The 14807-nt window shown below is 47.7% G+C and overlaps 1 protein-coding gene across 1 annotated transcript in view; it reads right to left on the bottom strand.

Annotated features, from left to right (window-relative positions):
* The window catches only part of CFAP65 (cilia and flagella associated protein 65), a 33433-nt gene extending 19864 nt beyond the window's left edge, over positions 1 to 13569 (bottom strand). The window contains exons 1-4 of the mRNA XM_038754224.1: positions 13450 to 13569; positions 11348 to 11407; positions 8739 to 8953; positions 979 to 1107 (exon numbers count right to left, since the gene is read on the bottom strand). Of these exons, the coding sequence (XP_038610152.1) occupies positions 979 to 1107; positions 8739 to 8953; positions 11348 to 11407; positions 13450 to 13569 (524 nt within the window). The remainder of the gene's footprint in view (positions 1 to 978; positions 1108 to 8738; positions 8954 to 11347; positions 11408 to 13449) is intronic.
* Positions 13570 to 14807: the final 1238 nt, after the last annotated feature.

Here is a 14807-nt window from a genome sequence, read left to right as displayed (position 1 = left end):
CCCACATTAGTACAGTGCTCTGCACACAGTAAGCGCTCAATAAATACAATTGACATTATTATTATTATTAATCACAATCGTAATAATAATCGTGGTATTTGTGAAGCGCTTACTATGTCAGGCACTGGACTAAGTGCTGGGGTGGATACGCGGAAATCGGGCTGGACACAGTCCCTGTCGCAAGTGGGGCTCACTGCCTCAATCCCCCTTTTAATAATAATAATAATAATAATAATAATAATAATGGCATTTGTTAAGCGCTTACTATGTGCAGAGCATCATCATCATCATCAATCGTATTTATTGAGCGCTTACTATGTGCGGAGCACTGTACTAAGCACTTGGGAAGTACAAATTGGCAACATATAGAGACAGTCCCTACCCAACAGTGGGCTCACAGTCTAAAAGGGGGAGACAGAGAACAAAACCAAACATACTAACACTTGTACTTCCCAAGCGCTTAGTACAGTGCTCTGCACATAGTAAGCGCTCAATAAATACGATTGATTGATTGATACTAACAAAATAAAATAAATAGAATAGAGCACTGTTCTAAGCAGTGGTGGGGATACAAGGTGATCAAGTTGTCCCATGTGGGGCTCACAGTCTTAATCCCCATTTTACAGATGAGGTCACTGAGGCTCAGAGAAGTAAAGTGACTTGCCCAAGGTCACACAGCAGACATGTGGCGGAGTCGGCATTCGAACCCATGACCTCTGACTCCAAAGCCCGGGCTCTTTCCACTGAGCCACGCTGCTGCTTCACACATTAGGTAATTAGGCTGCTTTTACACATTAGGTAACTGAGGACTCAGAGAAGCGAAGTGACTTGCCTCAAGTCACATACCAGGTGAGTGGCGGAGCGGAATTCGAACCCATGACCTTCTGAATCCCAGGCTTAGGCTCTACCCACTAGGCCATGCTGCTTCTCTGCCCATCCCTGGGCTAGAGGGGATGGGGGTTAGGGAAGGGACATTACCTGATGATTGTGGTCAAGACATCGGTCAGCATTTGTTTGTGCTGCCAGGCCGAAGCCAGATCTGGTCGGGCGGAGCGACCTCTGTCCGCCCCAGGCCCGTCCATCCAAGCTGGCTGCTTACTGGTCTCCCTGGGGAGGAAGGGAGCGGGGTTAATAATGACGACTGTGTACTTGTTCAGCGCTTACTGTGTGCCGCGGACTGTATTAAGCGCTGGGGTGGAACCGATCAAATCAATCAATCAATCAATCAATTGTATTTATTGAGCGCTTACTGTGTGCAGAGCACTGGACTAAGCGCTTGGGAAGTACAAGTTGGCAACATATAGAGACGGTCCCTACCCAACAGTGGACGCAGTCCCTGTCCCACGTGGGGCTCACAGTCTCAATCCCTGTTTTACAGATGAAGGAACGGAGGCCCAAAGAATTAATTAATTAATTAATAGTGGCATTTATTAATCAATCAATTGTATTTATTGAGCGCTTACTGTGTGCAGAGCACTGTACTAAGCGCTTGGGAAGTACGAGTTGGCAACATATAGTGACAGTCCCTACCCAACAGTGGACACAGTCCCTGTCCCACGTGGGGCTCACAGTCTCAATCCCTGTTTTGCAGATGAAGGAACGGAGGCCCAAAGAATTAATTAATTAACGATGGCATTTATTAATCAATCAATCATTCAATCGTATTTATTGAGCGCTTACTGTGTGCAGAGCACTGTACTAAGCGCTTGGGAAGTACGAGTTGGCAACATATAGCGACAGTCCCTACCCAACAGTGGACACAGTCCCTGTCCCACGTGGGGCTCACAGTCTCAATCCCTGTTTTACAGATGAAGGAACGGAGGCCCAAAGAATTAATTAATTAATTAACGATGGCATTTATTAATCAATCAATCATTCAATCATATTTATTGAGCGCTTACTGTGTGCAGAGCACTGGACTAAGCGCTTGGGAAGTACAAGTTGGCAACGTATAGAGACAGTCCCTACCCAACAGTGGACACAGTCCCCGTCCCACGTGGGGCTCACAGTCTCAATCCCTGTTTTGCAGATGAAGGAACGGAGGCCCAAAGAATTAATTAATTAATGATGGCATTTATTAATCAATCAATCAATCGTATTTATTGAGCGCTTACTGTGTGCAGAGCACTGGACTAAGCGCTTGGGAAGTACAAGTTGGCAACATATAGCGACAGTCCCTACCCAACAGTGGACACAGTCCCTGTCCCACGTGGGGCTCACAGTCTCAATCCCTGTTTCACAGATGAAGGAACGGAGGCCCAAAGAATTAATTAATTAATTAACGATGGCATTTATTAATCAATCAATCAATCAATCGTATTTATTGAGCGCTTACTGTGTGCAGAGCACTGTACTAAGCGCTTGGGAAGTACAAGTTGGCAACGTATAGCGACGGTCCCTACCCAACAGTGGACACAGTCCCTGTCCCACGTGGGGCTCACAGTCTCAATCCCTGTTTTGCAGATGAAGGAACGGAGGCCCAAAGAATTAATTAATTAATTAACGATGGCCTTTATTAATCAATCAATCAATCATATTTATTGAGTGCTTACTGTGTGCAGAGCACTGGACTAAGCGCTTGGGAAGTACAAGTTGGCAACATATAGAGACAGTCCCTACCCAACAGTGGACACAGTCCCTGTCCCACGTGGGGCTCACAGTCTCAATCCCTATTTTACAGATGAAGGACCGGAGGCCCAAAGAACTAATTAATTAATTAATGATGGCATTTATTAAGCGCTTACGACGTGCAAAGCACTGCTCCAAGCCCTGGGGAGGTTACAAGGTGAACAGGTTGTCCCACGGGGGCGCTGACAGTCTTCATCCCCATTTTCCAGATGAGGTCACTGAGGCCCAGAGAAGTGAAGTGACTTGCCCGAAGTCACCCAGCTGACACTTGGCGGAGCCAGGATTTGAACCCATGACCTCTGACTCCAGAGCCCGGGCTCTTTCCACCGAGCCAAGCTGCTTCTAAGGTCACACGGCAGGCAAGTGGCAGATTAGAACCCAGGACCTTCTGACTCTCATGCCTAGGCTCTACCCAGTACGCCATTCTACAACTCCTCAGCCTCCTCCTCCTCCTCCTCCTCCTCCTCCTCTTCCCTTTGCAGCTGGTCAGCTGACTGCCTGATCATGTCTACCTAAGCACTCAATAAATAACACTGATTATGTTGCCAACTTGTACTTCCTAAGCGCTTAGTACAGTGCTCTGCACACAGTAAGCGCTCAATAAATACGGTTGAATGAATGAATGAATGATGTAAGGCAGGAACCATGTCTACAAACACTACCAGACTCTCCCCAGTGCTCAGTACAGTGCTCGGCCCCTTGGGGGTGCTCAATAAATAGCACCGGTTGACTAATTCCTCTTTTCCTCATCTCCCATTCCCTTCTCTGTCGCCCTGACTTGCTCCCTTTATTCATCCCTCCTCCCAGCCCCACACCACTTATGTTCAGATCTGTCATTTTATTTATTTCTGTTCACCCCTCTAGACTGTAAACACGTTGTGGGCAGGGAATGTGTCTGTTTATTGTTCTATTTTCCTCTCCCAAGCATTTAGTACAGGGCTCCATTTATTCTATTCATTTTACTAATGATGTATATATATCTATAATTCTATTTATCTATTCTGATGGTATTGACACCTACTTGTTTTGTTTTGTTGTCTGTCTCCCCCCTCTAGACTGTAAGCTCCTTGTGGGCAGGGAATGTGTCTGTTTACTGCTCTATTGTCCTCTCCCAAGCATTTAGTACAGCGCTCTATTTATTCTATTCATTTTACCAATGATGTGTATATATTATCTATAATTCTATTTATCTATTCTGATGGTATTGACACCTGTCTACTTGTTTTATTTTGTTGTCTGTCTCCCCCCTCTAGACTGTAAGCTTGTTGTGGGCAGGGAATGTGTCTGTTTATTGTTCTATTGTCCTCTCCCAAGCATTTAGTACAGTGCTCTATTTATTCTATTCATTTTACTAATGATGTGTATATATCTATAATTCTATTTATCTATTCTGATGGTAGTGACACCTGTCTACTTGTTTTGTTTCGTTGTCTGTCTCCCGCCTCTAGACTGCAAACTCATTGTGGGCAGGGAATGCATCTGTTTATTGTTCAACTGTCTTCTTCCAAGCATTTAGTACAGGGCTCCATTTATTCCATTTATTTTATTAATGATGTGTATATACCTATAATTCTATTTATCTATTCTGATGGTATTGACACCTGTCTACTTGTTTTGTTTTGTTGTCTGTCTCCCCCCTCTAGACTGTAAGCTCGTTGTGGGCAGGGAATGTGTCTGTTTATTGTTCAACTGTCTTCTCCCAAGCATTTAGCACAGGGCTCCATTTATTCTATTTATTTTATTAATGATGTGTATATATCTATAATTCTATTTATCTATTTGATGGCATTGACACCTGTCTCCTTGTTTTGTTTTGTTGTCTGTCTCCCCCCTCTAGACTGTAAGCTCGTTGTGGGCAGGGAATGTGTCTGTTTATTGTTCTATTTTCCTCTCCCAAGCATTTAGTACAGTGCTCCATTTATTCTATTCATTTTACTAATGATGTATATATATCTATAATTCTATTTATCTATTCTGATGATATTGACACCTACTTGTTTTGTTTTGTTGTCTGTCTCCCCTCTAGATTGTAAGCTCCTTGTGGGCAGGGAATGTGTCTGTTTATTGCTCTATTGTCCTTTCCCATTTAGTACAGCGCTGTATTTATTCTATTCATTTTACTAATGATGTGTATATATCTATAATTCTATTTATCTATTCTGATGGTATTGACACCTGTCTACTTGTTTTGTTTTGTTGTCTGTCTCCCCCGTCTATACCGCAAACTCGTTGTGGGCAGGGAATGTGTCTGTTTATTGTTCAACTGTCTTCTCCCAAGCATTTAGTACAGGGCTCCATTTATTCTATTTTATTAATGATGTGTATATATCTATAATTCTATTTATCTATTCTGATGGTATTGACACCTGTCTACTTGTTTTGTTTTGTTTTCTGTCTCTCCCCTCTAGACTGCAAACACGTTGTGGGCAGGGAATGTGTCTGTTTATTGTTCAACTGTCTTCTCCCAAGCATTTAGTACAGGGCTCCATTTATTCTATTTATTTTATTAATGATGGGTATATATCTATAATTCTATTTATCTATTCTGATGGTATTGACACCTGTCTACTTGTTTTGTTTTGTTGTCTGTCTCCCCCCTCTATACTGCAAACTCGTTGTGGGCAGGGAATGTGTCTGTTTACTGTTCAACTGTCTTCTCCCAAGCATTTAGTATAGGGCTCCATTTATTATATTTATTTTATTAATGATGTGTATATATCTATAATTCTATTTATCTATTCTGATGGTATTGACACCTGTCTACTTGTTTTGTTTCGTTGTCTGTCTCCCCCCTCTAGACTGCAAACTCGCTGTGGGAAGGGAATGTGTCTGTTTATTGTTCAACTGTCTTCTCCCAAGCATTTAGTACAGTGCTCCATTTATTCTATTTATTTTATTAATGATGTGTATATACCTATAATTCTTTTTATCTATTCTCATGGTATTGAAACCTGTCTACTTGTTTTGGTTTGTTGTATGTCTCCCCTTCTAGACTGTGAGCCCGTTGTTGGGTAGGGATTGTCTCTATTTGTTGCCAAATTGTACTTTCCAAGTGCTTAGTCCAGTGCTTTGCACACAGTAAGCGCTCAATAAATACAACTGAATGAATGAATGAAATGCTCAATCAATACGAATGAATGAATGAATCCCCCTCCCAGCTCCACAGCTCTTATGTATATATCTGTAATTCATTATTTTATTTCTATTGAAGTCCGTCTTCCCCTCTAGACTGTCAGCTCGTTGTGGGCGGGGAATGTGTCTGCTTATCGTTCTACTATCCAACTCGTACTTCCCAAGCGCTTAATACAGTGCTCTGCACACAGTAAGTGCTCAATAAATACGATTGAATGAATGAATACATACTATCCTCTCCCACACTGGGCAGCAGAGGCATGGGAGAAAGTCGAGGGCGGAGACTCAAGATAACTGCGCGGAAGGAGACGATGGGAAACTGCTTCCAGATTTTTCCCAAGAAAACTCTGTGGATCCACTACCAGAGCAATTGCATTCATTCTTCCAATCATTCATTCAATTGTATTGACTGAACGCTTACTGTGTGCAGAGCACTGTACTAAGCGCTTGGGAAGTCCAAGTCGGCAACGTATAGAGACGGTCCCTACCCAACAACGGGCTCACAGTCTAGAAGGGGAGACAGACAACAAAACAAAACAAGTAGACAGGCGTCAATAGCATCAAAATAGATCACTGTTCTAAGCGCTGGGGGAGATACAAGGTAATCAGGTTGTCCCACGTGGGGCTCACAGTCTTCATCCCCATTTTACAGATGAGGGAACTGAGGCACAGAGAAGGGAAGTGACTTGCCCAAGGTCACACATCTGACAAGTGGTGGAGCTGGGATTCGAACCCATGACCTCCGACTCCCAAGCCCAGGCTCTTTCCACTGAGAGCCCTACGTGGGACAGGGACTGTGTCCAACCTGATTAGCTTGAATCTATACCAGTGCTTAGAACAGTGCTTGGCACACAGTAAGGGCTTTACAAATACCATTATTATGGTCATTATCATCACAGTGCTTGGCAAGTAGCTTAACAAATACCACTGAAAATGAAAAAGAATAATAATAATAGTATTTGTTGAGTGCTTACTATGTGCCAAGCACTGTTCTAAGTACCGGGGTAAATACAAGGTAATCAGGCTGTCCCCTGTGGGGCTCACAGTCTTCATCCCCATTTTCCAAATGAGGGAACTGAGGCACAGAGAAGTGAAGTGACTTGCCCAAAGTGGTGGAGCCGGGATTAGAACCCATGACCTCTGACTCCCAAGCCCCGGCTCTTTCCACTAAGCCATGCTGCTTCTCCAGAAGAAATTATTGGTAGGAGAGAAGGGTCCTTTCCTTCATAGTAGGGAGGGACCCTTTCTAGACTGTGATCCCGCTGTTAGGTAGGGACCGTCTCTATATGTTGCCAACTTGTACTTCCCAAGCGCTTAGTACAGTGCTCTGCACACAGTAAGCGCTCCATAAATACGATTGAATGAATGAATGAATCAATGGAATTATGGATATATACACATCAGATGGAGGTGGGGCGTTTTGGGAGCGATAACAATAATAATGATGGTATTTGTTAAGCGCTTACTATGTGCAAAGCACTGTTCTAGGCACTGGGGAGGTTACAAGGTGATCAGGTTGTCCCACGGGGGGCTCACAGTTTTAATCCCCACTTTACAGATGAGGGAACAGAGGCCCAGAGAATTTAAGCGACTTGCCCAAAGTCACACAGCTGACAGTTGGCGGAGCCGGGATTGGAACCCATGACCTCTGACTCCCAAGCCTGGGCTCTTTCCACGGAGCCACGCTGCTTCTCCCATAATAATGATGATGGCATTTGTTAAGCGCTTACTATGTGCCCAGCACTGCTCTGAGCTGTGTCCATGGAGTCGCCGTGGGTCGGAAACGACTCGACGGCAGAAGACAAGACTCTCCCAAGCGCCTCGCACACAGTGAGTGCTCGATAAATGACTGCATGAACGAATTCATTCATTCAATCGTATTTATCGAGCGCTTACTGTGTGCAGAGCACTGGACTAAGCGCTTGGGAAGTATGAATGACTGAGAGGACTCCTGGTCCCCCATTCATTCATTCAATCGTATTTATCGAGCGCTTACTGTGTGCAGAGCACTGGACTAAGCGCTTGGGAAGTATGAATGACTGAGAGGACTCCTGGTCCCCCATTCATTCATTCAATCGTATTTATCGAGCGCTTACTGTGTGCAGAGCACTGGACTAAGCACTTGGGAAGTATGAATGACTGAGAGGACTCCTGGTCCCCCATTCATTCATTCAATCGTATTTATTGAGCGCTTACTGTGTGCAGAGCACTGGACTAAGCACTTGGGAAGTATGAATGACTGAGAGGACTCCTGGTCCCCCATTCATTCATTCAAAGGTATTTATTGAGCGCTTACTGTGTGCAGAGCACTGGACTAAGCACTTGGGAAGTCCAAGTTGGCAACATATAGAGATGGTCCCTACCCAACATTGGGCTCACAGTCTAGAAGGGGGAGACAGAGAACAAAATAAAACATATTAACAAAATAAAATAAATAGAATAAATATATACAAATAAAATAGAGTAATAAATATGTACAAACATATATATATATATATATACAGGTGCTGTGGGGAGGGGAAGGAGGTAAGGCAGGGGATGGGGAGGGGGAGGAAGGGGAGAGGAAGGAGGGGGCGCAGTCTGGGAAGGCCTCCTGGAGGCCTTCACACTCTCCCAAGCGCTTAGTACAGTGCTCTGCACACAGTAAGCCCTCAATCAATACGGTTGACTGATAATAACAATAATAATAATAATTGTGGTATTTGTTAAGTGCTTACTGTATGCCAGGCACTGTACTAAACGCTGGGGTGGATACAAGCAAATCTCATCAGATACGGTCCCTGTTCCATGTGGGGCTCACAGTCTCAATCCCCATTTTCTAGATGAGGTAACTGAGGCCCAGAGAATAACATTCATTCATTCAATCGTATTTATTGAGCGCTCACTGTGTGCAGAGCACTGGACTAAGCGCTTGGGAAGTATAAGTTGGCAAGGACCCACCCTATTTTGGGAGTCCCCCCGGCCCCCCAGGGCCTCACCAGGACAGGAAATGGTGCTGCAGGTCTGGATAAAAGGCTGCCAGGAAGTCATCTGTGGCATGGGAGCGGGCAGTGAGGCTCAGATGCAGCAGGAACGGTTCGGGGGGCTCAGGGCAGACCCAAAATCCCTCCTTCTTGGGCTCCCGCCGGCCCTTCCCTCGGCTGCGGCTGGCTGGCTGGAAACTGGGCCTCTGATTCTTGATGGGGGGCAGCGTCTGCGGGGAGGGGTGAAAAGGAAGGGGGGATTCATTCGATCGTTCATTCAGTCGGATTTATTGAGCGCTTACTGTGTGCAGAGCACTGGACTCGCCTGTCCCACCGTCGACCCCCGGCCCACGTCATCCCCTTGGCCTGGAATTCCCTCCCTCCCCACATCCGCCATGCTAGCTCTTTTCCTCCCTTCAAGGCCCTACTGAGAGCTCACCTCCTCCAGGAGGCCTTCCCACACTCAGCCCCCTCCTTCCTCTCCCCCTCGTCCCCCTCTCCATCCCCCCCATCTTACCTCCTTCCTTTCCCCACAGCACCTGTATACATGTATATATGTTTGTACGGATTTATAACTCTATTTATTTTACTTGTACATATCTATTCTATTTATTTTATTTTGTTAATATGTTTGGTTTTGTTCTCTGTATCCCCCTTCTAGACTGTGAGCCCGCTGTTGGGTAGGGACCGTTTCTATATGTTGCCGACTTGGACTTCCCAAGCGCTTAGTACAGTGCTCTGCACACAGTAAGTGCTCAATAAATACTATTGAATGAATGAATTGTACGTATTTATTACTCTATTTATTTTACTTGTACATATGTATTCAATTGATTTTATTTTGTTAATATGTTTTGTTTTGTTGTCTGTCTCCCCCTAGTAGACTGTGAGCCCGCTGTTGGGTAGGGACCGTCCCTCTATGTTGCCAACTTGTACTTCCCAAGTGCTTAGTACAGTGCTCTGCACACAGTAAGCACTCAATAAATATGACTGAATGAATTGTACGTATTTAGTACTCTATTTTACTTGTACATATTTATTGAATTGATTTTATTTTGTTAATATGTTTTGTTTTGTTGTCTGTCTCCCCCTTCTAGTCTGTGAGCCCGCTGTTGGGTAGGGACCGTCTCTCTGTGTTGCCAACTTGTCCTTACCAAGCGCTTAGTACAGTGCTCCGCACACAGAAAGCCCTCAATAAATACGATTGAATGAATTGAATGAATGAATTAATTGTGCATATTTATTACTGTATTTATTTATTTTACTTGTACATATCTATTCTATTTATTTTACTTTGTTAATATGTTTGGTTTTGTTCTCTGTCTCCCCCTTCTAGACTGTGAGCCCACTGTTGGGTAGGGACCGTCTCTATATGTTGCCAACTTGGACTTCCCAAGCGCTTAGTACAGTGCTCTGCACACAGTAAGTGCTCAATATATATGATTGATTGATTGATTGATTAAGCGGTTGGGAAGTACAAGTCGGCAACATCTAGAGACGGTCCCAACCCAACAATGGGCTCACTGGCTAGGAGGGGGAGACAGACGACAAAACAAAACATGTGGACAGGTGTCAAGTCATCAGAATAAATAGAATTAAAGCTAGAAGCACATCATTAACAAAATAAATAGAATAGTAAATATGTACAAGTAAAATAAATAAAGTAATAAATCTGTACAAACATATATACAGGTGCTATGGGGAGGGGAAGGAGGGGATGAGGGGCATGACCATCCAAAGTACTACCACGTTAATCCAATCATCCTCTCCCGCCTGGATTACTGTCTCATCCTCCCTGATGACCGACTCCTGCCTCTACCCGCTCCAATCCAGACTTCACTCTGCTGCCCCGGTCATTTAATAATAATAACAATAATAATAATAATAGCATTTATTAAGTGCTTACTATGTGCAAAGCACTGTTCTAAGCGCTGGGGAGGTTACAAGGTGATCAGGTTGTCCCACGGGGGGGGGGGGGGCTCACCATCTTTATCCCTATTTTACAGATGTGGTAACTGAGGCACAGAGAAGTGAAGCAGCTGAAGCAGCGTGGCTCAGTGGAAAGAGCGTCGGCTTTGGAGTCAGAGGTCATGGGTTCGAATCCCAGCTCCACCACATGTCTGCTGTGTGACCTTGGGCAAGTCATTTTACTTCTCAGAGCCTCAGTTCCCTCATCTGTACAATGGGGATGAAGACTGCGAGCCCCACATGGGACATTCTGATCACCTTGTATCCCCCCAGCGCTTAGAACAGTGCTTTGCACATAGTAAGCGCTTAACAAATGCCATTATTATCATTATTCTTATTATTATTAAGTGACTTGCCCAAGGTCACACAGCTGGCAATTGGTGGAGCTGGGATTTGAACCCATGACCTCTGACTCCAAAGCTCGGGCTCTTTCCTCTGAGCCACGCTGTTTCTCAATAATAATAATAATAAATAATAATAATAATAATAATAATGATAATAGTAATGGTACTTGTTAAGCGCTTACTACGCACCAAGCACTGTTCTAAGTGCTGGGGGAGATACAAAATAATCAGGTTGGACCCAATCCCTGTCCTACGTGGGGCCCACGGTCTCCATCCCCATTTTCTCGGGGTGGGGTGGTTGTCTTGTCTCACCTTGTAGATTCGAGCAGGAGCTGGTGGTTGGCAGACCTTCCCCAGCAGACCAGGTGATTGCTAGAAAGAGAGGGGATCCCCTCAGTGGGCCAAATGGGGCGATCAATCAATCAATCAATCGTATTTATTGAGCGCTTACTGTGTGCAGAACACTGTATTAAGCGCTTGGGAAGTACAAACGATGGGAGCAGGGAAGCAGGAGTACCCCTCCTTTACCCTATCGGGCACCAAGATGGGGGTTAACCCCTCCTGCCAACCGCTCCCAGGCATTTTAGGGCAATCCGCCCCAAGGCATTGAGGGGTGGGACGGAGGGGAGACAGTCCCAAGGCATTTTGGGGATGGGACTATGGGGAGACAGCCCCATGGCACTGTAGGGTGGGACTGTGAGGAGACAACTTCAAGGCATTGGGGGGGGTGGGACTGAGGGGAGACAGCCCCAAGGCACTGAGGGGTTGGACTTAGGGGAGACAGTCAATCAATCAATCAATCAATCGTATTTATTGGGCGCTTACTGTGTGCAGAGCACTGGACTAAGCGCTTGGGAAGTCCAAGTTGGCAACATCTAGAGACGGTCCCTACCCAACAGTGGGCTCACAGCCTAGAAGGGGGAGACAGAGAACAAAAGCAAACGTATTAACAAAATAAAATATATAGAATAGATATGTACAAGTAAAATAAATAGAGTAATAAATATGTACAAACATATATACATATATACAGGTGCTGTGGGGAAGGGAAGGAGGTAAGATGGGGGGGATGGCGAGGGGGAGGAGGGGGCTCAGTGTGGGAAGGCCTCCTGGAGGAGGTGAGCTCTCAGTAGGGCCTTGAAGGGAGGAAGAGAGCTAGCTTGGCGGATGGGCAGAGGGAGGGCATTCCGGGCCAGGGGGAGGACGTGGGCCGGGGGTCGACGGCCCGAGGCATTGAGGCATTGAGGAGTGGGACTGAGGGGAGACAGTCTCAAGGCAATTTGGGGGTGCGACTATGGGGAGACAGCCCCATGGCATTGAGGAGTGGGACTGTGAGGGGACAACTTCAAGACATTGCGGGTGGGACTGTGAGGAGACAGCCCCAAGGCATTGAAGGGTGGGACTGTGGAGAGACAGTCCCAAGGCACTGTGGGGTGGGACTAAGAGGAGACAGTCCCATGGCATTGTGGAGTGGGACTGTGAGGAGACAACCTCAAGGCATTGTCGGGTGGGACTGTGAGGAGACAGCTCCAAGACATTGAGGGGTGGGACTAAGAGGAGACAGTCCCATGGCATTGTGGAGTGGGACTGTGAGGAGACAACCTCAAGGCATTGTCGGGTGGGACTGTGAGGAGACAGCTCCAAGACATTGAGGGGTGGGCCTGAGGGGAGAAAGTCCCAAGGCATTTGGGGGTGGGGCTAAAGGGAGACAGCCCCATGGCATTGTGGAGTGGGACTGTAAGGAGACAACCTCAAGGCATTGTCGGGTGGGACTGTGAGGAGACAGCCCCAAGGCATTATGGGGTGGGACTATGAGGAGACAGCCCCAAGGCATTGAGGGGTGGGACTATGAGGAGACAGCCCCAAGGCATTGAGGGGTGGGACTGTGAGGAGACAGTCCCAAGGCATTTGGGGGTGGGACTGAGGGGAGACAGCCCCATGGCATTGTGGAGTGGGGCTGTGAGGAGATAACCTCAAGGCATTGTGGGGTGGGACTGTAAGGAGACAGCCCCAAGGCATTGTGAGTGGGACTGTGGAGGATACAGCCCCAAGGCATTGAGGGGTGGGCCTGAGGGGAGATAGCCCCAAGGCACTGAGGGGTGGGACTGTGGGGAGACAGTCCCAAGGCATTTTGGGGTGGGACTATGGGAAGACAGCCCCATGGCATTGCGGAGTGGGGCTGTGAGGAGACAGTCTCAGCATTGTGGGGTGGGACTGTGAGGAGACAACCCCAAGGCACTGTGGGTGGGACTGAGGGGAGACACCCCCAAGCCATTGTGGGTGGGACTGTGGAAGAGACAGCCCCAAGGCATTGAGGGGTGGGACTGAGGGGAGATAGTCCCAAGGCATTTGGGGGGTGGGACTGTGAGGAGACAGCCCCATGGCATTGTGGAGTGGGACTGTGAGGAGACAACCTCAAGGCATTGTGGGGTGAGACTGTAAGGAGACAGCCCCAAGGCACTGTGGGGGGGACTGAGGGGAGACAGCCCCAAGCCATTGTGGGTGGGACTGTGGAGGAGACAGCCCCATGGCATTGTGGGGTGGAACTGTGAGGAGACAGCCCCATGGCATTGTGGGGGGGACTGTGAGGAGACAACCTCAAGGCATTGTGGGGTGGGACTGTGAGGAGACAGCCCCAAGGCATTGTGGGTGGGACTGAGGGGAGACAGCCCCAAGGCATTGTGGGTGGGACTGTGGAAGAGACAGCCCCAAGGCATTGAGGGGTGGGCCTGAGGGGAGACAGCCCCAAGGCATTTGGGGGTGGGACTGTGGGGAGACAGTCCCAAGGTATTTTGGGGTGAGACTACGGGAAGACAGCCCCATGGCATTGTGGAGTGGGGCTGTGAGGAGACAGCCCCAAGGCATTGTGGGATGGGACTGAGGGGAGACAGCCCCAAGGCATTGTGGGTGGGACTGTGGAGGAGACAGCCCCAAGGCATTGAGGGGTGGGACTGAGGGGAGACAGCCCCAAGGCACTGAGGGGTGGGACTGTGAGGAGACAGCCCCATGGCATTGTGGAGTGGGACTGTGAGGAGACAACCTCAAGGCATTGTCGGGTGGGACTGTGAAGAGACAGCCCCAAGGCATTGTGGGTGGGACTGTGGAGGAGACAGCCCCAAGGCATTGAGGGGTGGGCCTGAGGGGAGACAGCCCCAAGGCATTTGGGGGTGGGACTATGGGGAGACAGCCCCATGGCATTGTAGGGTGGGACTGTGAAGAGACAACTTCAAGGCATTGTGGGGTGGGACTGTGAAGAGACAGCCCCAAGGCATTGTGGGTGGGACTGTGGAGGAGACAGCCCCAAGGCATTGAGGGGTGGGACTGAGGGGAGACAGCCCCAAGGCACTGAGGGGTGGGACTGTGAGGAGACAGCCCCATGGCATTGTGGAGTGGGACTGTGAGGAGACAACCTCAAGGCATTGTCGGGTGGGACTGTGAAGAGACAGCCCCAAGGCATTGTGGGTGGGACTGTGGAGGAGACAGCCCCAAGGCATTGAGGGGTGGGCCTGAGGGGAGACAGTCCCAAGGCATTTGGGGGTGGGACTATGGGGAGACAGCCCCATGGCATTGTGGAGTGGGACTGTGAGGAGACAGCCCCAAGGCATTGTGGGTGGGACTGTGAGGAGACAGCCCCAAGGCATTATGGGGTGGGACTGTGGAGGAGACAGCCCCAAGGCATTATGGGGTGGGACTGAGGGGAGACAGCCCCAAGGCATTTGGGGGTGGGACTATGGGGAGACAGCCCCATGGCATTGTAGGGTGGGACTGTGAA

The sequence above is a fragment of the Tachyglossus aculeatus genome, chromosome 1, assembly GCF_015852505.1.
Source record: "Tachyglossus aculeatus isolate mTacAcu1 chromosome 1, mTacAcu1.pri, whole genome shotgun sequence".
NCBI lineage: Eukaryota > Metazoa > Chordata > Mammalia > Monotremata > Tachyglossidae > Tachyglossus > Tachyglossus aculeatus.
The sequence above is the reverse complement of the archived record's forward strand: the minus strand, read 5'-3'. Positions and strand labels throughout refer to the sequence as shown.